Raw genomic sequence first — 27,311 nt, 5'->3', positions numbered from 1 at the left:
AGGGATTCTTCAATATAGTGTTTGTTGTCATTCAATGAGAGATGACTCGATTTCATGCACATTTTTTCACTTCAGATATATGGCACCTAACATCTTAATTTGTAAAATTGCATGACTTAGATCTCTGCAAAAGCTCAAGAAATCCATCTTAAATTTTGAAGTTCTTAGATTAATTCTGGATGAACTCGTTTTCTTCTCGTTTTTCAGGCAAAGGTCTTTTAAGAGAGTATGCGAGGCACAGAAGTTCACTTCGTCTAGCAGAACTCTGCTAGGATCAAACCCAACGTAGAATACAGATGCCTTTATCTGAAGGATCCTCCACATGTATGTCCAGACTGCAGAACAAAGAGGAGGCTCAGGGTCTACTAGTCCATTAGTAATTTAACACTTTCCTATCCAGAACTAGACAGATCACTGCACCTGTACATAGCCCATCTGTAAATAGCCCATCCAACTACCTCATCCCCATACTGTATTTATTTATTTATTTATCTTGCTCCTTTGCACCCCAGTATCTCTACTTGCACATTCATCTCCTGCACATCTACCATTCCAGTGTTTAATTGCTATATTGTAATTACTTAGCCACCATGGCCTATTTATTGCCTTATCTCCCTTATCCTACCTCATTTGCACATGACGTGTGTGTATATATACTTTTTCTACTGTATAATTTATTGTATGTTTGTTTATTCCATGTGTAACTCCGCGTTGTTGTATGTGTCGAACTGCTCTGCTTTATCTTGGCCAGGTCGCAATTGTAAATGAGAACTTGTTCTCAACTAGCCTACCTGGTTAAATAAAGGTGAAATATTTTTTTTTAAAATCCCTGCGGTGGGACTGGAACAGATGTCCCACTCGAGTCCAGGTCACGACCTCTATGTATGGCCCAAGGTACAGTAGCAGTCCTTTAGAGTCCTGAGCTCACTGCCTAATCAGAGCTGTTGGGGTTTGATGTTGTCTTTGATCTGTCATGTTCTGACCTTAGTTATTTTGTTATGTCTTTGTTTTAGTATGGTCAGGGCGTGAGTTGGGTGGGTTGTCTATGTTCGTTTTTCTATGATTTGCTATTTCTGTGTTTGGCCTGGTATGGTTCTCAATCAGAGAAAGCTGTCAATCGTTGTCCCTGATTGAGAACCATATTTAGGGAGCCTGTTTTCTATTGTGTTTCGTGGGTGATTATTTTCTGTTCTGTGTTTTATTTCACTGTTCAGGACTGTTCGTTTGTTTTATTGTTTTTTGTTTCAGTGTTCACTATTCGTATTAAAAATCAGGATGAACACTTACCACTCTGCGCTTTGGTCCTCTCCTTCAAACGACGACCGTGACATGATCAGTCCTTTGATCTGATGGGCTGTATCTGCCTTTTTTTAGTACTGTTGCTGACATGCTAATCGGCAGTGATGGAGCTGATAGTAGCTTAGAGTGCTAGCTAGCCTTCATTTGTTACTGGATCTTGAGATAGACGGGGGTAAGGTTGGTCACCTATTGTTTGGAGGTTGGCTCATGGGGGGAGATAGTCCTCAAGGCTAGTACTACTAAGGCTATAGCTTTTAGTCCCTTGGAGACAAACCAGAATTAATCAAAAGGAACACCATTATGATTTTTTTTTATCCTATATTCCAAATGCATTCTGGAATTGAAGTTTCAGTTCTGGGTTATATAATTATTTTTAGTAACAAATGATGAAATTTCTATGAATCAGCATGTATAGAATCCCAAAATATACTTATGTATACAACACTGTAAATTAATAGCTATTTCTGTAAGTGAAGGGATGAATTGTAAATGTATTCTGTAAAGCTTGTAGGGTTACCTCAGGTCAAAACAGGATTAAACTAGGATTTACTCAACTGGGAGAGCTTTGGACATCAAACAGAATTAAAATGGAAGTGGTGTTAAGTATATCCTTATCAGAGCTGCAAACTGGCCTCTGCTCTGGCAGGCACAGTGCCCATTCTAACACTGATGGACATTAGGATAGAGAGGGAGAAGGGGAAATAGAGAGAGTGGATGGAAGATAAAAAAGAGCTATCCCGACAAAGGGAAACATGGAGAGTGATTATAAAGAGCGAGAGGATGAGGGGAAGAAAGGAGAACAGAAGAGAGTAGGTTTGTGAGAAGGATATGGTCCAGACTCACCGTGGAGCAGCACATGAAGACTATGATGAAGGAGCCAAAGACCCCTCCGATGCCCACCATCCAGGTCATCCGCAGGAACAGGATCACACCAAATATATTCTGGATGCAGGGTAGGTACACCCCCATCAGAGTGCCCAGCGATGGTGCCTGGAGAACAAACACAGCGCAAAACGGATTAATACTGTGTGTGTGTGTGTGCACCCGATATGAACATTTAACAGTGGCACGGCAGTACAACCATTAATATACAAGTACAGCAATGTACCCAACACCTTAGTGGAACAAAACAAATTCCTCCAGTGACCAAATCTTGCATCTGAGTTTGGTGGATACAGTACAGACTCATTCTGCACTCATCATACTGAAATACAGTACAGACTCATTCTGCACTCATCATACTGAAATACAGTACATACTCATCAGAAGCTCACAGGCCCTCCTCTATCCCATCACAAAGAGACAGTAATCAAATGAAGAGGGAATGACAAGCTCTTTATTCAGTCATAATGGAGACATCTCCTCCCCATTAACCTATTTGAATGGCAGCAGGAAGATAACGCTTTTCCTTTTCTTCGTTATTTTGGAGAGCGATTCTGTCCGTCCATGACTGAAAGCTTTTCTTCTGAGGCAATTAAGCTGAAATTCAGGCAGCAGAGATTCCTCTGTGTCTCACTACACAGAGAGAAAATAATCCATATATGTGATATCATAGTTAAGTAGTAGAAACTTACTTTCACACTCTTCTATTCATGCAGGTGGAAGTGGCTCTAGGATACTAGCTCTGGCTGCCCAAACCCAATGTCCTCTATCGCTCTGCCAGCCCATTTAGCTAATGGCTAGCACAGTTGTCCTGTTGCCAGGGAGAAGGACCCTCTCATTAATTTCTTCACATGGGCCTATCTGTTTAGCTATGTATGTGGGAGAAAATGTAATTATCCCAACAATGTCATCCCACAGTGTCGTTCTCAAACGCTACCCTTGATTAGACATAGCTTTCAGCTATTGAGTTCAATGGGATTGGATCTGCCATAGGACTCCACTTGTGACCAGACCTCCAGTAGCTAATACCCGTATGGGACATTACTAACACATTATGGTAGTGTAGGATTCACACTTTTTTATTACTTTTAAATGCAATTTATTCTAGGATAAGATTGGAAAGTCAGTTTAAATTCCAATCGCCTATGAAACAGGGTTTTGGTCATATCCAATAGTGACAACAATGACAGCGTCTTATAAGACAGTACAAGTAGAGGTACAAGCAATTATTTGTCCTCTTAGTCCTTGCTTGTCTTCCTTACACCAAATAAGTGTCTGAAGCTCCTCATTTAAATTCTGTGGAGTCCAGGGAGGAGACGAGACATGGGAAGGAAATTGAAATCTGTATATAGAGAGAGATGTCTTAGCCCCAAAGGTTCTGCAGAGCCACAGGGGAGAGCCAGTGAGAGGTAGCCTACTGCAGGGCCACTCTGACAGACTGTCTACCTCAGGTTTTGCCCTTGGACCTCAGGTCCTCCAGGTGACTCATCACAATAGGAGCCTCGCCACACCATATATGGAATTACTTAGCATTCAGTGACAGGCTCCACGGCAGCCTGTCTCTTTCACTGTAGAGCAGTGTTTCTCAATCCTGGTCCTGGGGACCTAAAGGGGTGCACATTTTTATTTTTGCCCATGTACAAACAAAGCTGATTCAAATAATTAATCATGAACAAGCTGAAGCTGGTCATTTGAAAGGTGTGTTAGGGCAAAAACAAAAAATGAGAGGAATTGTAGTCAGGTGATTGAGTAAGGCTGGTATGATGCTACTCCTCATCTTGTCTAAGATAAAAAATAAAATAAAAACATTATCCCATCCTCTCAGGTTAATATCTACTACCCGTTTAGAATTCTCTTATATCAGCCTCTTTTGGCCTCTTGGCCGGAAGAAGCTATCAAATGAAGATGCAGATAACAAGAAAAAGAGTGGAGGGGAATGATGCAGTAACCTGCCTCAGACCAGGGTAACAAGACAGGACGAAAGAGCAGCTTGTTGTATCAGGGTAATGACAGGCCAAGAGAGCAGCTTGTTGTATCAGGGTAACGGCAGGACGAGAGAGCAGCTTGTTGTATCAGGGTAACAAGACAGGCCAAGAGAGCCGCTTGTTGTATCAGGGTAACGACAGGACGAGAGAGCAGCTTGTTGTATCAGGGTAACAAGACAGCCCAAGAGAGCCGCTTGTTGTATCAGGGTAACGACAGGACGAGAGAGCAGCTTGTTGTATCAGGGTAACAAGACAGGCCAAGAGAGCATCTTGTTGTATCAGGGTAACAAGACAGGCCAAGAGAGCATCTTGTTGTATCAGGGTAATGACAGGCCAAGAGAGCAGCTTGTTGTATTAGGGTAACGGCAGGACGAGAGAGCAGCTTGTTGTATCAGGGTAACAAGACAGGCCAAGAGAGCCGCTTGTTGTATCAGGGTAATGACAGGACGAGAGAGCAGCTTGTTGTATCAGGGTAACAAGACAGCCCAAGAGAGCCGCTTGTTGTATCAGGGTAACGACAGGACGAGAGAGCAGCTTGTTGTATCAGGGTAACAAGACAGGCCAAAAGAGCATCTTGTTGTATCAGGGTAACAAGACAGGCCAAGAGAGCATCTTGTTGTATCAGGGTAACAAGACAGGCCAAGAGAGCATCTTGTTGTATCAGGGTAACAAGACAGGCCAAGAGAGCATCTTGTTGTATCAGGGTAACGACAGGCCAAGAGAGTAGCTTGTTGTATCAGGGTAACGACAGGACGAGAGAGCAACTTGTTGTATCAGGGTAACGACAGGACGAGAGAGCAGCTTGTTGTATCAGGGTAACAAGACAGCCCAAGAGAGCCGCTTGTTGTATCAGGGTAACGACAGGACGAGAGAGCAGCTTGTTGTATCAGGGTAACAAGACAGGCCAAGAGAGCATCTTGTTGTATCAGGGTAACAAGACAGGCCAAGAGAGCATCTTGTTGTATCAGGGTAACAAGACAGGCCAAGAGAGCATCTTGTTGTATCAGGGTAACAAGACAGGCCAAGAGAGCATCTTGTTGTATCAGGGTAACGACAGGCCAAGAGAGTAGCTTGTTGTATCAGGGTAACGACAGGACGAGAGAGCAACTTGTTGTATCAGGGTAACAAGACAGGCCAAGAGAGCATCTTGTTGTATCAGGGTAATGACAGGACGAGAGAGTAGCTTGTTGTATCAGGGTAACGACAGGCCAAAAGAGCAGCTTGTTGTATCTGGGTAACGACAGGACGAGAGAGCAGCTTGTTGTATCAGGGTAACGACAGGACAAGAGAGCAGCTTGTTATATCAGGGTAACGACAGGACAAGAGAGCAGCTTGTTGTATCGGGGTAACGACAGGACAAGAGAGCAGCTTGTTGTATCAGGGTAACGACAGGACAAGAGAGCAGCTTGTTGTAACAGGGTAACAAGACAGGCCAAGAGAGCAGCTTGTTGTATCAGGGTAACAAGACAGGCCAAGAGAGCAGCTTGTTGTATCAGGGTAACGCCAGGACGAGAGAGTAGCTTGTTGTATCAGGGTAACGACAGGACAAGCGAGCAGCTTGTTGTATCGGGGCAACGGCAGGACAAGAGAGCAGCTTGTTGTATCAGGGTAACAACAAGCCAAGAGAGCAGCTTGTTGTTTCTGGGTAACGACAGGATGATAGAGCAGCTTGTTGTATCAGGGTAATGACAAGCCAAGAGAGCAGCTTGTTGTTTCGGGGTAACGACAGGACGAGAGAGCAGCTTGTTGTATATGGCAACTGCTTGGCATCCGACTGCAAGACACTACAGAGCGTAGTGTATATGGCCCAGTACATCACTGCGGCAGAGCTCCCTGCCATCCAGGACCTCTTTCCACAGCCTGCTCTCATAGACTAGACTTAACATAGTAAACGTAAATCTGAGACACTGAAATTAGTATGATATGTTATGTTTGGTATGGTTACATAACACAGATGGTTACATAAGGAAAATGCAAAAGTAGGGTGGTTGGTCGGGGTGGATAGGTTTGCATATAATGCAAACGTCTAGCAACTTGAAGGTTGCGATTTCGAATCTCATCACGGACAACTTGAGCATTTTAGCTAATTAGCAACTTTTCAACTACTCATTACTTTTGAGCTACTTTGCAATTACTTAGCATGTTAGCTAACTCTTCCCTTAACCCTAACCCTAATCTTAACCCTTTTAGCTAACTGTTCCCCTTACCCTAACCCCAACCTTAACCCTTTAATCTAACTCCTAAATGTAACCTTAACCCTAACCCCTAGCCTAGCTAACATTAGCCACCTAGCTAGAATTAGTAAGATTTCATACATTTTGCAGAATCGTAACTTATTGTACGTCTTGCAAATTCGTAACATATAATACGAATTGTAATTTGTAACATATTGTACAAAATCGATGATGGACATCCACAAATTAATATATACCATACGAAACGTAACATATAATACTAAATGGAGTAGTTACGTACAGAATAATACGAAGTGCTCTGAGACCAGGTTGCTATATCAGGCGATGTCAGATGAAGCCCCTAAAAATTGTCAAAACTCCAGCCACCCAAGTCATAGACTGTTCTCTCTGCTACCACATGGCAAGCGATACGGATGCACCAAGTCTGGAACCTACAGGACCCTGAACAGCTTCTACACTCAAGCCGTAAGACTCCTGAGGTTAAGAGGTTAAATAGTTAACCAATAGCTACCCAGACTATCTACATTGACCCTTCTTGCATTAACTCTTTTGACTTATCACATACGCTGCTGCTTCTGTTTATTTTGTATCCTGTTGCCTAGTCACTTTATCCCTACCTGTGTGTACATATCTACCTCAATTACCTTGTACCGCTGCACATCGACTCGGGACTGGTACACTGTGTATGTAGTCAAGTTATCATGACTCATTGTTTATTTATTCCTGGTATTATTATTATTTTATTTTTCTATTACTTCTATTTTTTTCTCTCTGCATTGTTGGGAAGGGTCCGTAAGTAAGAAAGTCACTGTTAGTCTACACCTGTTGTCTATGAAGAATGTGGCAAATACAATTTGATTTAATTTGTGTCAGGGTAACAAGACAGGCTGAGAGAGCAGCTTGTTGTATCAGGGTAACAAGACAGGTTGAGAGAGCAGCTTGTTGTATCAGGGTAACAAGACAGGTTGAGAGAGCAGCTTGTTGTATCAGGGTAACAAGACAGGTTGAGAGAGCAGCTTGTTGTATCAGGGTAACAAGACAGGCTGAGAGAGCAGCTTGTTGTATCAGGGTAACAAGACAGGTTGAGAGAGCAGCTTGTTGTGTCAGGGTAACAAGACAGGCTGAGAGAGCAGCTTGTTGTATCAGGGTAACAAGACAGGTTGAGAGAGCAGCTTGTTGTATCAGGGTAACAAGACAGGCTAAGAGAGCAGCGTGTTGTATCAGGGTAACAAGACAGGTTGAGAGAGCAGCTTGTTGTATCAGGGTTATGTTCCACTGCACATAACAGGCCTAATGTGGCCCTGCTCAGGCAGGTTAGCATTTTTCATCATGAATCTTTTTCTAGATGCAGCTCTGCAGAGTGGTGACTAGTTTGCACAGCCACAAAGTCATACAATTAGTTTTTAAACCTGTAACCTTTATTTAACTATGCAAGTCAGTTAAGAACAAATTCTTATTTACAATGACGGCCTACCCTGGCCAAACCCAGACGACGCTGGGTCAGTTGTGCGCCGCCATATGGGACACCCAATCACGGCCGGATGTGATGCAACCTAATCTTAACCCTAACCTTAACCACACTGATAACCATAATGCCTAACCATAAACTTTAATTAAGACCAAAGAGCTAATTGTGATTTCTTACAATATAGCCAATTTTGAATTTGCAGTTGGCCTTTCTAAGGGGAAATGGCTCAGTTCTGCCTCCAGGACAAGATTCATGGCAATAAACGTCAACCAGCCCTGCTCAGGCCCGATAAATGACCATACGGCTGTGAATCGGCAGGGAAGGAAATGGACAGCGTGCACAGCCATCAATAATGTCCTGTCCAGGCCTAAACATGGCCGACAGCGTCATCAATAACGTCCTGTCCAGGCGTAAACGTGGCCGACAGCGTCATCAATAACGTCCTGTCCAGGCGTAAACGTGGCCGACAGCGTCATCAATAACGTCCTGTCCAGGCGTAAACATGGCCGACAGCATCATCAATAATGTCCTGTCCAGGCCTAAACATGGCCGACAGCATCATCAATAATGTCCTGTCCAGGCCTAAACATGGCCGACAGCGTCATCAATAACGTCCTGTCCAGGCGTAAACATGGCCGACAGCGTCATCAATAATGTCCTGTCCAGGCCTAAACAAGGCCGACAGCATCATCAATAATGTCCTGTCCAGGCCTAAACATGGCCGACAGCGTCATCAATAACGTCCTATCCAGGCCTAAACATGGCCGACAGCGTCATCAATAATGTCCTGTCCAGGCCTAAACATGGCCGACAGCATCATCAATAATGTCCTGTCCAGGCCTAAACATGGCCGACAGCATCATCAATAATGTCCTGTCCAGGCCTAAACATGGCCGACAGCATCATCAATAATGTCCTGTCCAGGCCTAAACATGGCCGACAGCGTCATCAATAACGTCCTGTCCAGGCGTAAACATGGCCGACAGCATCATCAATAATGTCCTGTCCAGGCCTAAACATGGCCGACAGCGTCATCAATAACGTCCTGTCCAGGCGTAAACATGGCCGACAGCATCATCAATAATGTCCTGTCCAGGCCTAAACATGGCCGACAGCATCATCAATAATGTCCTGTCCAGGCCTAAACATGGCCGACAGCGTCATCAATAACGTCCTGTCCAGGCGTAAACATGGCCGACAGCATCATCAATAATGTCCTGTCCAGGCCTAAACATGGCCGACAGCATCATCAATAATGTCCTGTCCAGGCCTAAACATGGCCGACAGCATCATCAATAACGTCCTGTCCAGGCGTAAACATGGCCGACAGCGTCATCAATAACGTCCTGTCCAGGCGTAAACATGGCCGACAGCATCATCAATAATGTCCTGTCCAGGCCTAAACATGGCCGACAGCGTCATCAATAATGTCCTGTCCAGGCCTAAACATGGCCGACAGCGTCATCAATAACGTCCTATCCAGGCCTAAACAAGGCAGACAGCGTCATTAATAATGTCCTGTCCAGGCCTAAACATGGCCGACAGCGTCATTAATACTGTCCTGTCCAGGCCTAAACATGGCCGACAGCGTCATCAATAACGTCCTGTCCAGGCCTAAACATGGCCGACAGCGTCATCAATAATGTCCTGTCCAGGCCTAAACATGACCAACAGCGTCATTAATAATGTCCTATCCAGGCCTAAACATGGCAGACAGCGTCATTAATAACGTCCTATCCAGGCCTAAACATGGCAGACAGCGTCATTAATAACGTCCTATCCAGGCCTAAACATGGCAGACAGCGTCATCAATAACATCCTTTCCAGGCCTAAACATGGCAGACACCGTCATCAATAACATCCTTTCCAGGCCTAAACATGGCCGACAGCGTCATCAATAATGTCCTGTCCAGGCCTAAACATGACCAACAGCGTCATTAATAATGTCCTATCCAGGCCTAAACATGGCAGACAGCGTCATTAATAACGTCCTATCCAGGCCTAAACATGGCAGACAGCGTCATTAATAACGTCCTATCCAGGCCTAAACATGGCAGACAGCGTCATCAATAACGTCCTGTCCAGGCCTAAACATGGCCGACAGCGTCATCAATAATGTCCTGTCCAGGCCTAAACATGACCAACAGCGTCATTAATAATGTCCTATCCAGGCCTAAACATGGCAGACAGCGTCATTAATAACGTCCTATCCAGGCCTAAACATGGCAGACAGCGTCATTAATAACGTCCTATCCAGGCCTAAACATGGCAGACAGCGTCATCAATAACATCCTTTCCAGGCCTAAACATGGCAGACACCGTCATCAATAACATCCTTTCCAGGCCTAAACATGGCCGACAGCGTCATCAATAATGTCCTGTCCAGGCCTAAACATGACCAACAGCGTCATTAATAATGTCCTATCCAGGCCTAAACATGGCAGACAGCGTCATTAATAACGTCCTATCCAGGCCTAAACATGGCAGACAGCGTCATTAATAACGTCCTATCCAGGCCTAAACATGGCAGACAGCGTCATCAATAACATCCTTTCCAGGCCTAAACATGGCAGACACCGTCATCAATAACATCCTTTCCAGGCCTAAACATGGCAGACAGCGTCATCAATAACATCGTTTCCAGGCCTAAACATGGCAGAAAGCGTCATCAATAACATCGTTTCCAGGCCTAAACATGGCAGACAGCGTCATCAATAACATCCTTTCCAGGCCTAAACATGGCAGACAGCGTCATTAATAACATCCTTTCCAGGCCCTCTTTTCATCCAGGTGGAGGATGGAGACCTGGGAGGGATACACTCTGCCACCTCAGATCAAGTCAAACTTCAGCTAATGTTTATGTTTAGGATAAGACTTTGGTTAGATTAGATGGAGTACCTTGACAGCAGGTTTTTTTTTGGATGGTGCCGCCCCCTCCTCGTTCTCGGCCTCCTCGTGCTCTTTGCTGCCCTGAGGCAGGTTGGAATAGTTGGCCAGACTGCTAAGTATGGACGACACCATAGGACTGTTGTCCATCTCCTCCTGCAGGACAGAGAGAAAGGTGGACAGACACACCATATCACTATACCAGAGGACAAAAGTAGGAAACATGCAGGTAATATTGAATTTTACAGTCCTCTCAGCTGATATTGACAACTGAGAAACTATATGATTAAGCCAGTTCTTATTTCAAAGAATTCAACCCACCTGCTGTAAGATGGTAAGTAAGTAAGCAAGGCTTCATATATACTGTAGGTGCTTGTTTCATCGAAACCAATGGAACAAAGCAATTTGATAATTACTAGATCATTACTATGTAATTATATGTAAGCAAGTGAAGGAGCCTCATGTTACAGACCTCAAACAGGGCCATGTTCTTGCCATCGTACTGCTGGCTCTTCTCCACGTCGCTGGCGCTGCTGCTGTTGATGAAGGGACTGCTCTCCTTGGGGTTCCCATCGCCTGCAACACACAGACAGCACGCTAAGGGTTAACAGAGAAACACACACACGCACACACACACACACACACACACACACACACACACACACACACACACACACACACACACACACACACACACACACACACACACACACACAAATAATCCTTAAAAGAGAGATGTTGATTCAAATGGGGATAATATTTAATTAATATGAATGTTTGCAAAACACAGACATTGGTAACACTGAAATATAACTTTCTCAATATGTAGTTTTAGTGACAGACCCAGGTTGTTTTAACAGGAGGAGTGAAATGATTGGTTTTCGATTAATATGAATGTGTTGTTTGTTAATAAATTATGTTAGCTTGGAGAAATGATTCATCGTTCAGGATTGAATTATGTTAAGACACATGAGGTAGTCGCTAGAGCCAGGAAATTCTCTCTTTAGATGAATCTGTACAGGCTTTGTGTGGGAAGGGTTCATGCTGGGAATGACAAATGGAACCAGAGATTCTAAATTGTGTATATTCATCATATCACACAGAGAACCTCATAGAAAGTCAAACATCAGTGTGATTTAGACATTAGGTGTTATTTCACTGTTCAGGAATATAGAGGGGTACTTAAGCAGTTCACACACACATACAGACAAGCCCAGTCATCCAATCGATACTTTTTGGATTGCCTGCCCTGTTCCCTCTCCAGCCTGGCATGCAGTTCTGATTGTGGCCCCTGTCAGCTGCCTGACACAGACTCTGTGCACAGGGCCTATTAATAGCGTTAAGGGAGGGAGGGAGGGAAGGAAGGAAGGAAGAAAGGAAGGGGAGAGAGAGAGAGAGAGAGGGGGGGGGAGGGAAGAGAGGGAGAGGGAGAGGGAGAGGGAGAGAGAGAGAGAGAGCGGTGGTAGATATGGGCACTGGCTCCGCTCCAGTCCCAGAGGAGACCCTTCTCAGAAGGCAGGAGAGGAATACTAAAGATCCACTGCAGTGCATCAGCGCCAGGCAGCCAGGCAGCACACAACGATCGACCACACCAGCCATCACTAGAACACACAGCACAGCACAGTCAACCTGGCATATCGCTGCACACCAAAACTAGCACAGGACATGCAGTGTGTGTGCTGCATTACATTAAAGCCAAACCAACCACATCAGCCAACAGTACAGGGGCTCTGGCTAGAAGTTGCCCTAAGGCACAAATCTAAGATGGGAGGGGGGGGGGCTTCATCCTACTCTGAGCACAGGGAGTGCAGTGAATTAGCAGTTTATGGCCTATATACTGTAGCTCTGGCTCTTTGGTAACAAGCTGCTCTATATATTTTATTCTGTGTGCTTTACATGGAGCTTACTGCTGTGTTTTATGTTATGTAACAAAACTGTACATTCAATGATTCAGCATGTTTGTAAGATTGGTGAATAGGTTATGTAAGATCGAAGGTTTGAAATGTAATCTCACAAAGCATGGCATGTCATGGGACTGCCCGTATTGACATATTCGTGTCTAATAAGCATTTACACTATGATCTTGCTAGGTACAGATGTAGGATATTAATTTGATCACCCTGTTGCAGGAGAACATTCCAGAAAAAAAAATGTATAGTGTATTTATTGTGTAAAAAGGCTTCTGAAATGTGTAATTTCCACTTCGAAATTTCAGACTTGATTTTTCAAAAATGTCCATTAAGTATAATCCACATAGTAATTCAAATGTCCTGTTGTTGCAGGATTAGTTTCCTTCTGTATCCTATATTTGTAGAACCCCTATACTTTATGGATCTGGATAGCACCATGTCAGCTAGATAACATTTTCAGTTTATTTTGCAGTATGTACACCTGACCGTCGTTCTGATCACATTCATGGCAGGCATGCATACTGTACTGTAGTCCTGTATGTAAAAATACATTCGCCATGAAAGTTTCTTAATTTACCTTTGGTGGAATGACCCAGTATGAGAGATGCCCATTGGAGAGCAGATAGAGCGGCTCATATCGTTACCCACAGCCCGGATGGTTTGATCAGCAGGCATGGCCTCGGAACGCGCACAGCAGTTGATTCTGCTTTATGAGTTTATATTGACCCATCCAAGTGCATGTCATGAATTAGTCCCTGTCTTGGTGCTTTATAGAAATGGGCCATGAATTGCATTTACAGTATGTAGCTAGTGCTTCTCATAAGATCTCAAAGCTTTTTAAAGATGGATTTTTATTTATGTGCATGCTCTGTTTGGCATTCAAATTGCTCTCTAAAAATATTGTTGCTGTAGTTATTAATCATACAATTATTGTAAACGACATAGATTTACATAGAAAGAGAGAATGTGTTGTTAGAAAGGGTCTCCTTTCCTGTTCCATCTCTCTGTGTGTGTTTGGGTGCGTGTGTGTGTATGGTGTGCGCGTGTGTGTGTGTGTGTGCGTGTAGGGGGGGTGCGAGGTAGATCAATTTGACCTCTGTCAGATTTACATACAGTCTCCCTGTTCATCCTTTACCTACAATATTGATCTTGCCAGGGAAGGACATCCACACTCTTTAGTTGTGAAATGATTCTCCCACTCAGCTCTGCTGCACTGCATAACAGGGTGGCAGGTAGTCTAGTGATTGCGAGCATTGGGCCAGTAACACAAAGGTTGCTGGTTTGAATCCCCGAGCCGACTAGGTTAAAAATATTGCAATGTGACCTTGCGCAAGGCAATTAACCCTAATTGGTCCTGAAAGTTGCTCAAAGATCACTCAGTACCTCCACAGTAGAACTTGGAGAGAGGGAGAAAATACTAGAGAAGGAGGCTGTTTAGTGAGAGGTGTGTGTGACTATACATTCTATTTAATTAAGACTACAGTGTGTGAGCTCATGATAAAGGTCCCCTCATACAACGTGTCCTCTGAGTCTCCAAGTTCATGTTGATTAATGCTCCCATTAAGGATGAGGCTTCATAGTCTTAAGACCACTCTCCCTTCCTTTGCCTCTAAAGGTCCCTGCAGTGTGGTTGTGGGTCCTCAGCTAGCTCGCTGACACTATCCAGTCCTATCTCCCAATGATGTTTAAAGCATTAACTATTCACAACCTGACTGAAATAACAAAACAGCAAATCCAATACTTTCACCATCAGCTAACATGAATATAATCAAAAACATCAACGCCCAGATCAAATAAAAAATCGAATAAAATCGAAATGTATTTGTCACATGCTAAATATAACAGTTTCATAAGTATTCACACCCCTGAGTCAGTACTTTGTAGAAGCGCCTTTGGCATTGATTACAGCGGTAGGTCTTTCTGGGTAAGTCTTTAAGAGCTTTCCACACCTGGATTGTGCAACACTTGCCCATTATTCTTTTCAAAATTCTTCAAGTTCTTTCAAATTGGTTGTTGATCATTGCTAGACAACCATTTTCAATAGCAGATTTCAGTCAAAACTTTAACCCTGCCACGCAGGAACATTCAGTGTCTTCTTGGTAAGCAACTCCAGTGTAGATTTGGCCTTGTGTTTTAGGTTATTTTCCTGCTGAAAGGGGAATTCATGTCCCAGTGTCTGGTGGAAAGCAGACTGAACCAGATTTACCTTTAGTAATTTGCTCCATTCTGTTTATTTTTTTATCCTTAAAAACTCCCCAGTCCTTAATGATTACAAGCATACACATAACATGATGCAGCCACCACTATGTTTGAAAATATGGAGAGTGGTACTCAGTAATGTGTTGTATTGGATTTGCCACAAACATAACACTTTGTATTCAGGACAGAAAGTTAATTGTTTTGCCACATCTTTTACAGTATTACTTTAGAGCCTTGTTGCAAACAGGATGCATTCATCATTTTATTCTGTACAGACTTCCTTCTTTTCACTCTGTCAATTAGGTTAGTATTGTGGTGTAACTACAATGTTGTTGATCAATCCTTAGTTTTTCCCATCACATTTTTACCCATCTACCAATAGGTGCCCTTCTTTGCGAGGCATTGAAAACCTCCCAGGTCTTTGTGGTTGAATCAGTGTTTGAAATTCACTGATTGACTGAGTGACCTAACAGATAATTGTATGTGTGGGGTACAGACAGGAGCTGGTCATAATAAAATCATGTTAAACACTATTATTGCACACAGAGTGAGTCCATGCAACTTACGTGATTTGTTAAGCCAATTCATACTCCTGAACATATTTAGGCTTGCCATAATAAAGGGTTTGAATACTGTAGAACATTTCGAAAAATATAATTTCACTTTGACATTATGGGATATACTGTATAGGCCAGTGACACAAAATCTGAATTTAAACCATTTTAAATTCAGGCTACAACATAACAAAATGTTGAAAAAGTCAAGGGGTGTGAATACTTTCTGAATGAACTGTATAGGTAGGGGTAAAGTGATTAGGCAACCAGATAAATAATTAATAGTAGCAGCAGCGTATGTGATGAGTCAAAAGAGTTAGTGCAAACAGGGTCAATGCAGATAGCCCAGGTAGCTACTTTGTTAACTATTTAACCAACTACTGTATATACAGTAGCTATCTTATGGCTTGGGAGTAGAAGCTCTTCAGGGTCCTGTCGGTTCCAGACTTGGCCGATCGGTACTGCTTGCCTTGCAGTAGCAAAGAGAACAGTCTGTGACTTGGGTGGCTGGAGTCTTTGACAGTTTTTAGAACCTTCCTCTTGAGGACCTTCCTCCTCATCCAGAGGTCCTGGATGGCATGGATCTTGGCCCCAGTTGCGTAATGGGCCTTATGCACTACCCTCTGTAGTGCCTTGCGGTCGGATGCCAAGCAGTGCCATACCAAGCAGTAATGCAGCCAGTCAAGATGCTCTTAATAGTGCAGCTGTATAACTTTTTGAGGAGGCCCATCAAATCTTTTCAGCCTCCTAAGGGGGAAGAGGCATTGTCATCCCTTCTTCACAAATGTGTTGGTGTTTGTGGACCATGCTAATTCCTTAGTGATGTGGATACCAAGGAACTTAAAGCTCTCGACCCACTCCACTACAGTCCCGTCGATGTGGATGGGGGCGTGCTTGGCCCTCTGTTTCTTGTAGTCCACTATCAGCTCCTTTGTCTGGGATAATGGTGTTGATGTGAGCCATGACCAGCCTTTGAAAGCATTTCATGGCTACAGAGGTGAGTGCTACGGGGCGATAGTCATTTAGAAAGGTTACCTTGGTGTTCTTGGGCACAGGGACTATGGTGGTCTGCTTGAAACATGTAGGTATTACAGACTGGTTCGGGGAGAGGTAGAAAATGCTTACGATTGTGACACCGCGTCACAACATTGTCCATTTGTTGTAATCTGTGTAATGTATCCGGTGTAGATAATCACATCAGTATAGAGACAAGCAGAAAACCACACAAACTCAAGACCTTAATCCCTGTGGTGTTTTAAAACACTGAAACACAACAGTACCTGAGTAGATGAGCCAACACACTTGTGGGGAGAGTGCCAAGCAGCAGAAGAGACACAGCCCTTTATTGATTGGATGGAGAGAGAAGAGAGGAGTCTGGGGGATAGGGCTGTGAAAACAGCAATAAATCTTCTGTCTCTCTCATAAAGTTACACTGGTGGTCTCTGTGGAGAGATACTAACTAAAATACCAGCCAAAAGATCAGCCATTCACAATTGCAACGCTGCCAGTTAAATTAGCTACAGAAGGAATCTATTTGAACTGTATTAGCTAGAACAGAACCATGGAACAGAATGGGTGCATCACAAATCCTGCTCAGTACCAGTCTGCTTCCTTCTTCATTTACATGCAAAGCCTGCCTCACTGTTTATCAGTCAAACCTGTGCACAACACTGATGTGATCAGACAGCTGCAGAATCACTATTCATGTGCAGCCGAAGTGGTGCATCTTTTCTTCAGCTTGATCTCAGATATTAGGAGGTGCTGAATGAATGAGCCATAGAGGTTAAGTGGAGCTCATCCATACCCATGAGCTACAGTTGGGCCGGGGTAAGGTCGGGTGCTACATGCATTCTAAAGCAGCTTGGACTGAGAGACAGTACATTTGAAACAGCTGATAACGTTGTGTGTAAATCATGCACTGGAACACTCTAGTTGAGCACAAATAACATCTCAAGTCAAGTTAGGCCCTGAGCAGCTGGGTGGGGCTCCGTCTTGTTTGTAGCCATCCAGGGCAAGTCCTGTCAAAGTTGCTGTATTCTAACAGTAACATGCTGTACCCTTTCCCCCTGGCAGTGGATTATCTATTCAGGAATTACACTAAATAAATAAGTGTCCTGTGGGCCAAGTCAGCACCCTCAGCAGGGACAGAGACAATGTGCACTTCCTTTTCAGAGTCTGACACCTCCTCTAACTTCCTCTTGATATGAGCCAAAACAAACCTTCTACTAAAAAATTGAGGGTAAGGCCAAAAGTGTGCTCCCACGACTGCACATGGACTACACTGTGAAGAATAGTGATATATTTGTAAATACATTTCTGATGATGAACATGTAGCATTAGCTACAGGCTGGACATAATATCACAGTCAATTGTGTTTCTGTATCGGTGGCTCCAACGGCATTATACTCTAATCTTAAAACCAAGGAGACAAAGTCAAATAGCAGCCAAATTGCTCTCACACAGCACAGTAATCCTTTGAAACTTGGAACATTTCCCTAAAGACGCATTACCTGTCAAATTGGATAAGCAAACATTTAATTTTCATGTAATTTGAGGTTGCACAGAGGATAACAGCATTTAGCTGCATTGTTGAACCTATACACTCACCCCATACCTGAACCTAATGCTCCCTGAATATAAAGCAGTGCTCTCTTTCACATGGAATAAGACCAAAAACATGCCCCAAACTCACTGCTTTGATTAACATATTAGTCATTCAGGACAGTAGTTCCCAACCATTTTCATTTACTGTACCACCAGCTGAATGTTGCTCTGCCCAGGTAGCCCCGAAGTACACCCTCATGTGCATTTTACCAGTAACCCTATGGTCTCATGAGTCTTCTCAAGTAACCCTGTGGATAGGCCAAGTACCCGCAGGGGTTCTATTACCCCTGCTTGGGAACCACTGATTTAGCAGAGACTCTTATGCAAAGCAACTAAGGTTAAGTGCCTTGCTCAAGAGCACATCAACAGATTTACACTTAGTCTGCTTGGGGATTCGAATTAGCAACCTTTCGGTTACTGGCCCAACGCTCTTAACTTCTAGGCTACCTGCCATCATATCAGTGCAGTTGATGCTTTTTATTCCCATTGTAATACCACCTTAAAATACAGTAATCCATCACAGTTTAAAAATCTGCATTTAAACCCCATTTTTAGCCTTCGGCTTAGAATGTAATCTGTTATGAATTTTTTGTACCTTTTCCATGTTTTCTAAAACATATTTTTGTAAATATTTTTATATACGTGTATGAATGCATGCGTGTCCATGTATGTGTATGAATGCATGCGTGTCCATGTATGTGTATGAATGCATGCGTGTCCATGTATGTGTATGAATGCATGCGTGTCCATGTATGTGTATGAATGCATGCGTGTCCATGTATGTGTATGAATGCATGCATGTCCATGTATGTGTATGAATGCATGCATGTCCATGTATGTGTATGAATGCATGCATGTCCATGTATGTGTATGAATGCATGCGTGTCCATGTATGTGTATGAATGCATGCGTGTCCATGTATGTGTATGAATGCATGCATGTCCATGTATGTGTATGAATGCATGCATGTCCATGTATGTGTATCGGTGTGTGTATATTTTCCTCTATGCCATATTTTCTGGTGATGATTTTCCCTCTATACTTTGAGCCCCAGTCTCCCAACATGAGCACCACGTATCTGAAATGTATAATCTTCGATGGGATGGCAGAGGCAGGGGGATTACCTGACACCGAGGTCAAGCATGCAAACATCCCACAGCTTGGCTGCTGATTTAACCTCCGCCAATACTCTTTCAAACCCTGGACACACAGTGTAGAACTGCTGTACGCTCTCTCTCTAAGCCTCACTCTCTCTCTCTCTCTCTCTCTCTCTGTGTCTCTCTCTCTCTCTCTCTGTGTCGCTCTCTCTCTCTCTCTATCGCTCTCTATCTTGCTCATTCTCTCTTTCTTGCTCATTCTTTCTCTCATTCTCTCTCTCTCTCTCTCTCTCTCTCTCCTTCTCTCTCTCCTTCTCCCCCTCTCTCTCATTCTCTCTCCCTCTCTCTTTCTCCGTCCAGCCTAAGCCATCTCCAGCCTCTAAACCATGTTGACACTCTTGCTCTTGTAATGACGTGGCCTGTCAACGTCTATAAATTAATAGTGATGTATCCTCGCATTGGCCCTAAAATATTACCCTGGGACCACTGTAAATATCTTCCATTACAGGACATCAAGTTAACACAGCAAAAATAGGCCATATTTTCCTGGGTGGGGATGTCTAGAGGTCAGATTTGCTATAAGTCTGAATCAGTGCAGAGTTTGCATGTTATTTCTCTAACACTTGAGATGCTATTGAAGAAAACTACCTAACAATATCACTGGTTTCATGCATAGTATGACATCAGAAAATCATCACCAACCCCACCGGCAGATTGGTCCATCCATAATCTTCTCCTTCATAAAGACTTAAAGATGAAAAAAGCCCTGCTAGTTCATAAATCATTACAGAGCATGAAGTATTTCCTGACCACAATCCACAGGGTTTTAACTGCATACTCATCCCTACTACCTCTCCTTCATTCCATCTACCAAACTATCTTAGAACCGTCCCAATGAACCCTCACCTTTGAACCTGTTCTGACATCACTCTGACTCCATACTGATTGAAGCTTTTACAATCTGTCAGTAAAAATTAGATGTTTGATTAACCCACACTGATAACCTCAAGTTATTTTGTAGATGTCACTTAACGGTGTGTATGCTGTTCTTTTCCCCCAGGCATACATTGTGCGTGTGTGTGCCAGTTTCATTTTTTTTATTTTTAATACATTTGCAGAAATGTCTAAAAACCTGTTTGGGTAATTGTCTGTAGATTGATGAGGGGAAGTTGAAATTTTAAAATAAGGCTGTACTGTAACAAAATTTGGAAAAAGTCAAGGGGTCTGCATACTTTCCAAACGCACTGTATCATGGATTCTGAAGTGTGCAGATTATACAAGTGTGAAATCCCACCGTAGTCGTCAAAGCTTGTTGTTAAAGCACATGGTATCGAAACAATGTCCTTTGTTCCTATAGCTGCTATAACAGGCCCAGTCCCCTCTACACACAATGATTTCCCTTGTTCCTATAGCTGCTATAACAGGCCCAGTCCCCTCTACACACAATGATTTCCCTTGTTTCTATAGCTGCTATAACAGGCCCAGTCCCCTCTACACACAATTATTTACCTTGTTCCTATAGCTGCTATAACAGGCCCAGTCCCCTCTACACACAATGATTTCCCTTGTTCCTTTAGCTGCTATAACAGGCCCAGTCCCCTTCACACACAATGATTTACCTTGTTCCTATAGCTGCTATAACAGGCCCAGTCCTCTTCACACACAATGATTTCCATTGTTCCTATAGCTGCTATAACAGGCCCAGTCCCCTTCACACACAATGATTTCCCTTGCTTCTATCGATGCTATATTAGGCCCAGTCCCCTCTACACAATCTTAGAAAAAAAGGTGCTATCTAGAACCCTAAAGGTTTTTTTGTCTGTCGCCATAGGAGAATCGCTTGAATAACCCTTTTTGGTTCTTAATTAAGGATCTGCCCCTTTTTTTCAATTTTTGCCTAAAATTACATACCCAAATCTGCCTGTAGCTCAGGCCCTGAAGCAAGGATATTTTATTGGATATTTTATTGGTACCATTTGAAAGGAAACACTTTGAAGTCTGTGGAAATGTGAAAGTAATGTAGGAGAATATAACACATTAGATCTGGTAAAAGATAATACAAAGAAAAAAAAATCATTATTTTGAATTTGTTTGTACCATCATCTTTGAAATACAAGAGAAAGGCCATAATGTATTGTTTCAGCCTAGGTTCAATGTAGATTTCGGCCACTAGATGGCAGCAGTGTATTTGCAAAGTTTTATGCTGATCCAATGAACCATTGTATTTCTGTTTGAAATTTTGTATCAAGACTGCCCAAATGTGCCTAATTTGTTAATTAATATCTTTACATGTTCAAAATTGTGTACTCTCCTCAAACAATAGCATGGTTTTATTTCACTGTAATAGCTACTGTCAATTGGACAGTGCAGTTAGAGTAACAAGAATTGAAGCTTTCTGCCAATATCAGATATGTCTATGTCCTGGGAAATTTTCTTGTTACTTACAACCTAATGCTAATCGCCTATGTTAGCCCAGCCGTCCCATGGAAGGGACACCGATCATGAAGAAGTTTTAAAGGAACAAAGAGTTAACAAGCAATGTAACAGTCAGCTCAGTGCCACAATGTCTGCTTCGGAGTCTGCTCCAATCAAACTTTTCTGTATCCCAGTAAGTTTCACCCAATTAGAATTTCTCAGTCTTTTCTCTCTCAGTGAGCCTACCTGCCCAGAGGGCAGAGGTTAATCCTGACTGCCGCTCTGCTGCTCGAGTGAGGAGGGGATAAGGTGTGAGTAGTTTTGGAGATGCACTCCCCTTTTCAGTCCCTCCCCTGCAACTGACATCCCTAAATTCACTCTTGTTCTTGTTCTTCTTCTGCACTGTCTGTCTAACTAACAACTGCCCTAACTCTGCCACACACACTCTCTCTCTCCCAATCCTGCAACATGAGACACAGAATCCCTTTCATCCATCAGCACCAAATGATGGTCTGTTTTAACAGAGAGCAGACAGACCGTATCGATCTCACCATTGACATACCGTGTAAATCAGAAGCATCAGAAATTCCCCAGTCAACCTGGTGGCAATAGTTATGGAGACAACAATGCCAATACAAATGGTGACTAATTGATTGCTTTGGCTGTGTGTGTGGCTGTGAATTATTCATTTACACACTAATTATATGCATCCAAGCCTCGAGGTTATGCCAAGAAGTGCAAGTAAAGAAATAGAACTACTAGTGACCATTCATTACACTACAAAGAGATAGGGCATGTTGAATAATTAAGCAATAAGGCACGGGGGGGTGTGGTATATGGCCGATGTACCACGGCTAAGGGCTGTTCCTAAGCAAGACGCAACGCGGAGAGCCTGGACACAGCCCTTAGTCGTGGTATATTAGCCATATATCACAAACCCCTGAGGTGCCTTATTGCTATTATAAACTGGTTACAAATGTAATTAGAGCAGTAAAAATAAATGTTTTGTCATACTTGTGGTATACTGTCTGATATACCACATCTGTCAGCAAATCACCATTCAGGGCTCGAACCACCCAGTTTATAAGTAATGATAAGAAATTGTCAACTTTGTTACTCCTCTGTTTCCATCTATTTTCTTCACTGCATTATGTAATCACTGCATATTCATACCTGATGCATAATAACATAGCACTAAAGCAACATAATATATTCACCAATTGACCACATCCAAGGTAGAGTTCTGCACTGTAGTGCCGAGGAAGTGGGACCAGTCTCACCTGGTGGGTTAATTTTCATAGGCAGAGTGAGCCTGCCATGTTTGTGGGGTTAATATGGACATGTGTAGGAGCACAGAGCTACCGTAATCCCTGCTATCCCACAGATTCTCATTTTGTAGGTCAGACATCACGAGGAGGAAGAGGAGACTCATCTGACCCATATTTGGCCTGCTCATGGCAAAAATCTGCTCAAAGATGGGCATAGAACACACACATACGCACACATAATGGCTTACAGCACAGACATAGAGCACGAAGACATAGAGCACCAAACACAGTGAGACTCCACAACTCTCTGTCCGCACTAGCATATCCGCCACGGTCAAAAACCACATTCCACATCCAATGACTCAGCTTCCAAATGTCTATGTGCAGGGCTGGAGGTTAAGGGCTTAAAAATGCAGACAAAGGGTGTTAAACTCAGAATCTAAAATTGTCATTAGTTGTCAGGATAAATCCTTTGTGGCCCAGTCAAAGTTTGGCATTTAGGAGAGAGGGGTTCTGCGTAGCAGATAAGCTACCATTCTCTACCCAGCCTAATTGCCATAGCAGATCCATTTGCAAATGTAACAAATTGACTTGTCATGCTGGTGGCACATTTGGAGGCAACAGCATGATTATTCTGGTGACTCTACCTTGTCAAGATAATGATCTGTCAAAAAAAAGTATGCAGCCAAATGTATCATGCCTTTTTGTAGAGAATCACTCTCTCACTCTCTCTCTCTCCCTCTCTTTCTTCCACACATACTTGCTCTCGCTCTCTCTCTCTGATGTCATAAAGTTCTGCCGCAGCAACAGCAGGACCAAGGTAGCTGCTGCTGCAGCCAGGTTGAAAAGCTGTGGGAGTGCAGATTGATGTGAAATGGTTATTTCAAAATGGACAGTTTATACCGGCTTTTAAAAGCTTAATAGAAGGCTGGCTCAAGAGGATTATCCAACAGCTGCTGGAGGCCACAGTGGAAGAGAGAAATTAACATCTGCATGTGAGAGAGATCCCTCTCCGTCACTCTCTGACCATCTGACACATGCACACAGATCACAGATCACACGCACGGGACTGGAGTGACACAGACACGCATCTGTCTGTGTTCTCTTCTAGGATAGTGTTTTGTCTCTAATAGAGTGACAGCATTGCGTGCTACCTGCCTACCTGCCTGTCTGCCTGTCTGCCTGTCTGCTTGCCTGCCTGCTTTCCTGCCTACCAACCTGCCTTTCTGCTTGCCTGCCTGCCTATCTGCCTGTCTGCTTGCCTGCCTACCTGCCTGTCTGCTTGCCTGCCTACCTGCCTTTCTGCTTGTATGCCTACCTGCCTATCTGCCTACCTGCCTGTCTGCTTGCTTACCTATCTGCCTGTCTGCCTACCTGCCTGTCTGCTTGCCTGCCTGTCTGCTTGCCTGCCTACCTGCCTGTCTGCTTGCCTGCCTGTCTGCTTGCCTGCCTATCTGCCTGTCTGCCTACCTGTCTGTCTGCTCGCATGCCTGTCTGCTTGGCTGTTTGTCTGCCTGTCTGTCTGTCCGTCAGTCTTTTTCTCAGCGATGTCGCAGTGCTGCTCACATCCCCAGCCACCAGAGATAACTCTTTAAATGTAGCTCAGTCCGCAAACAACGCATCCAACTTAAATGTCAAATGTGCATTTCATTGCCACTTGTCATCAAAATAGATTAATTGCTGTGTAAAAAGTAAGTAGCCCTAGCGGCAGTGCGGAGGGAATACCAAAAGGAGGAATGATGCTGCATTTTCTGTGATGGGGGGGACTCAATGTCATACAGTAGAGATGTGCCCTTGTCAGGCAGAGTGAACATGGGGTGAATTACAGTGTTATCAAGTTGAATGAACCAAACTGAGTACCATATTGCTTACCTGCTTATGGCAGCACAATGTGCAGAATGATTGCATGCCATAGCTCTGTGTCCTTCATAGAAGTTGGGGAATCTGGCACTCTGTAATGCAATAGTTGTATGTTCAACTATTGCATACTCCTGAATACTCTGTTGCATAATCCTGACCCCTTTTTTGAAGTAGACTCTCTGTATAGTTAATGTAACAAGGGAGACAGGTGAATATTGCAATTAAAACAGCATAAATCATTGGGTTTCCAATAACATCTACCCACTGCTATTGTCATTGAATGCTTTGCGTCGTTGCTTTTAATCTCTGACAGGTATGGTGCCTTGTAAACCTGTCAGGTGAAACTGCCACCTGAGGTGCTAGTCTTTGTGGATAACAGCATTAAACACACTCCTCCTTCCACATAAACACCCACTGTGAGATTGTTCAGGGAGATTCTAGAGTGAGATTGTAGAGTGAGATCATTAAACTGCATTCACACCGCTATTTAACTGCACTGAAGACTCATCGGCAGATCAGATCCTCAATGATCCCCCTTTCTCTCTCCCCCCCCCCCCCCCCTCCCCCTCCTCTCGCCCCCTCGGGCGAGGCAGCGGCACCTGCTGTGGGCTGGAGAGATAAGATGGCCCAGGGACAAAAGATAAGAGAGAGAGGGTGACAGAGCGGCGGGTCGACCCGATCTGTCCAAAGTTAAATTACGCCCCTGTTGTCGTCTGAGTTATAGCTATCGACAGGGCTGCAAGTATTAATGGAATAAGAGTTTGATATGCTGTCTGGCTGGCGCTGACAGGTCTGATACGGGTGCTAGGAGTGGTCACTCATAGTCCAGGCCCTGCTTTTAATTTACAGTAATGCTCCGCCTGGCAGAGGGATGGATCTTGCTCATATTACATGCTCTCTCTCTCTCTCTCTCTCTCTCTCTCTCTCTCTCTCTCTCTCTCTCTCTCTCTCTCTCTCTCTCTCTCTCTCTCTCTCTCTCTCTCTCTCCCTTTATCTCTCTTCCTCTCTCTCTCAATTCAAAGGGCTTTATTAGCATGGGAAACATATTTTTACATTGCCAAAGCAAGTGAAATAGATAATAAACAAAAGTGAAATAAACAATAAAAAATTAACAATAAACGTTACACTCACAAAAGTTCCAAAGGAATAGAGACATTTCAAATGTCATATTATGGCTCTATACAGTGTTGTAATGATGAGCAAATAGTTAAAGTACAAAAGGGAAAATAAACAAATACAAATATGGGTTGTATTTACAATGGTGTCCGTTCTTCACATGTTGCCCTTTTCTTGTGGTAACAAGTTACAAATATTGCTGTTGTGATGGCACACTGTGGTATTTCACCCAATAGTTATCGGAATTTATCAAAATGTGATTTGTTTTTAATTCTCTCTCTCTCACACACATGCTCTCTCTCTCTTTTTCTCTCTCTCACTCTCTTTCTCCCTTTCTCTTATCTCTCTGTTTCACTACCTATCTCTTTCTCTCTTTCTCTCGCTCAATCTCATTCTTTCTCTATCTGCACTGGAGCCAATGGGTACACATCAGTGTTCTCGTACAGAGGCTTCAGAGGGACCTGAGCGCAGGAGAGGATGTTATGGAGCTCTTGTTTGTACATCCTACATCCTTCTATGTCTGCTTCCATTTGTTGAATAAATAATACACAAGAGAGAGAGAGAGAGAGAGAGAGAGAGAGAGAGAGAGAGAGAGAGAGAGAGAGAGAGAGAGAGAGAGAGAGAGAGAGAGAGAGAGAGAGAGAGAGAGAGAGAGAGAGAGAGAGAGAGAGAGAGAGAGAGAGAGAGAGAGAGAGAGAGAGAGAGAGAGAGAGAGAGAGAGAGAGAGAGAGAGAGAGAGAGAGAGAGAGAGAGAGAGCACTGTGATTCCTGTGGTTGCTGGTTATGTAACTGTCTTTCTCTGTATTCTCACTCCGCCCAGGTATCTGCTGTCTGCCTGTGGATGGGGTTATAAATACATCTGCAGAGGGTCTTCAAAGCATGCCTGGGAGAGAGAAGAGAACGTAGAGCACAGAGACGGATCCTCGGCAGCAGCTGCCATGTTTGTGTGTGCGGAGGAGGACATGACGTGACCCAGATAGAGACTGTTCAAATTCACTGCTACTGTCTACAGGTGAATCCACATCACCAGCATGTCAATTATCCCACCTTTGGCATAGCTACTAGTCAGAGATTATCATCAATCAGCTATTAACTGAGCTTGTGATGTCAAATGTAAGATATAAAGCGCACAATGAGTACCTTAGAAGTAGCAATACCAAGTATCCGCCCATTGTTGTACAGTATAAGGTAGGAATAAGGAATAAAATCCCTTTTCTCACATCTAAAACACTGTTCTCACTGCCAAGGCATCCTCTCAGCATCATCTCTCACATCTTAAACACTGTTCTCACCACCAAGGCATCCTCTCAGCATCATCTCTCACATCTAAAACACTGTTCTCACCACCAAGGCATCCTCTCAGCATCATCTCTCACATCTAAAACACTGTTCTCACCACCAAGGCATCCTCTCAGCATCATCTCTCACATCCATGAAATCATCACCTTCACGAGCGTGTGATGCTGCAGCTTGAAAACATGACTGTTCCCTGAGGGTAGCAGCGACCCGCTGAGCTCCTGGTGACAATACACTCGGGAGCACAGGCGATAACGAGAGCATTCTGTCCCACTGT

General features: G+C 43.6%; 1 protein-coding gene across 3 annotated transcripts in view; it reads right to left on the bottom strand.

Annotated features, from left to right (window-relative positions):
- LOC110492468 (solute carrier family 12 member 5) overlaps positions 1–27,311 on the bottom strand; it is a 114,420-nt gene that overhangs the window by 46,657 nt on the left and 40,452 nt on the right. For all 3 annotated transcript variants that reach the window (XM_036947476.1, XM_021566815.2, XM_036947475.1), the window contains exons 2-4: positions 11,188–11,291; positions 10,728–10,871; positions 2,143–2,289 (exon numbers count right to left, since the gene is read on the bottom strand). In XM_036947476.1, the coding sequence (XP_036803371.1) occupies positions 2,143–2,289; positions 10,728–10,871; positions 11,188–11,291 (395 nt within the window). The remainder of the gene's footprint in view (positions 1–2,142; positions 2,290–10,727; positions 10,872–11,187; positions 11,292–27,311) is intronic.

Source organism: Oncorhynchus mykiss, chromosome 16, assembly GCF_013265735.2.
Source record: "Oncorhynchus mykiss isolate Arlee chromosome 16, USDA_OmykA_1.1, whole genome shotgun sequence".
In the NCBI taxonomy this organism is placed as follows: domain Eukaryota; kingdom Metazoa; phylum Chordata; class Actinopteri; order Salmoniformes; family Salmonidae; genus Oncorhynchus; species Oncorhynchus mykiss.
This window is presented reverse-complemented; position numbering and strand designations above follow the sequence as displayed.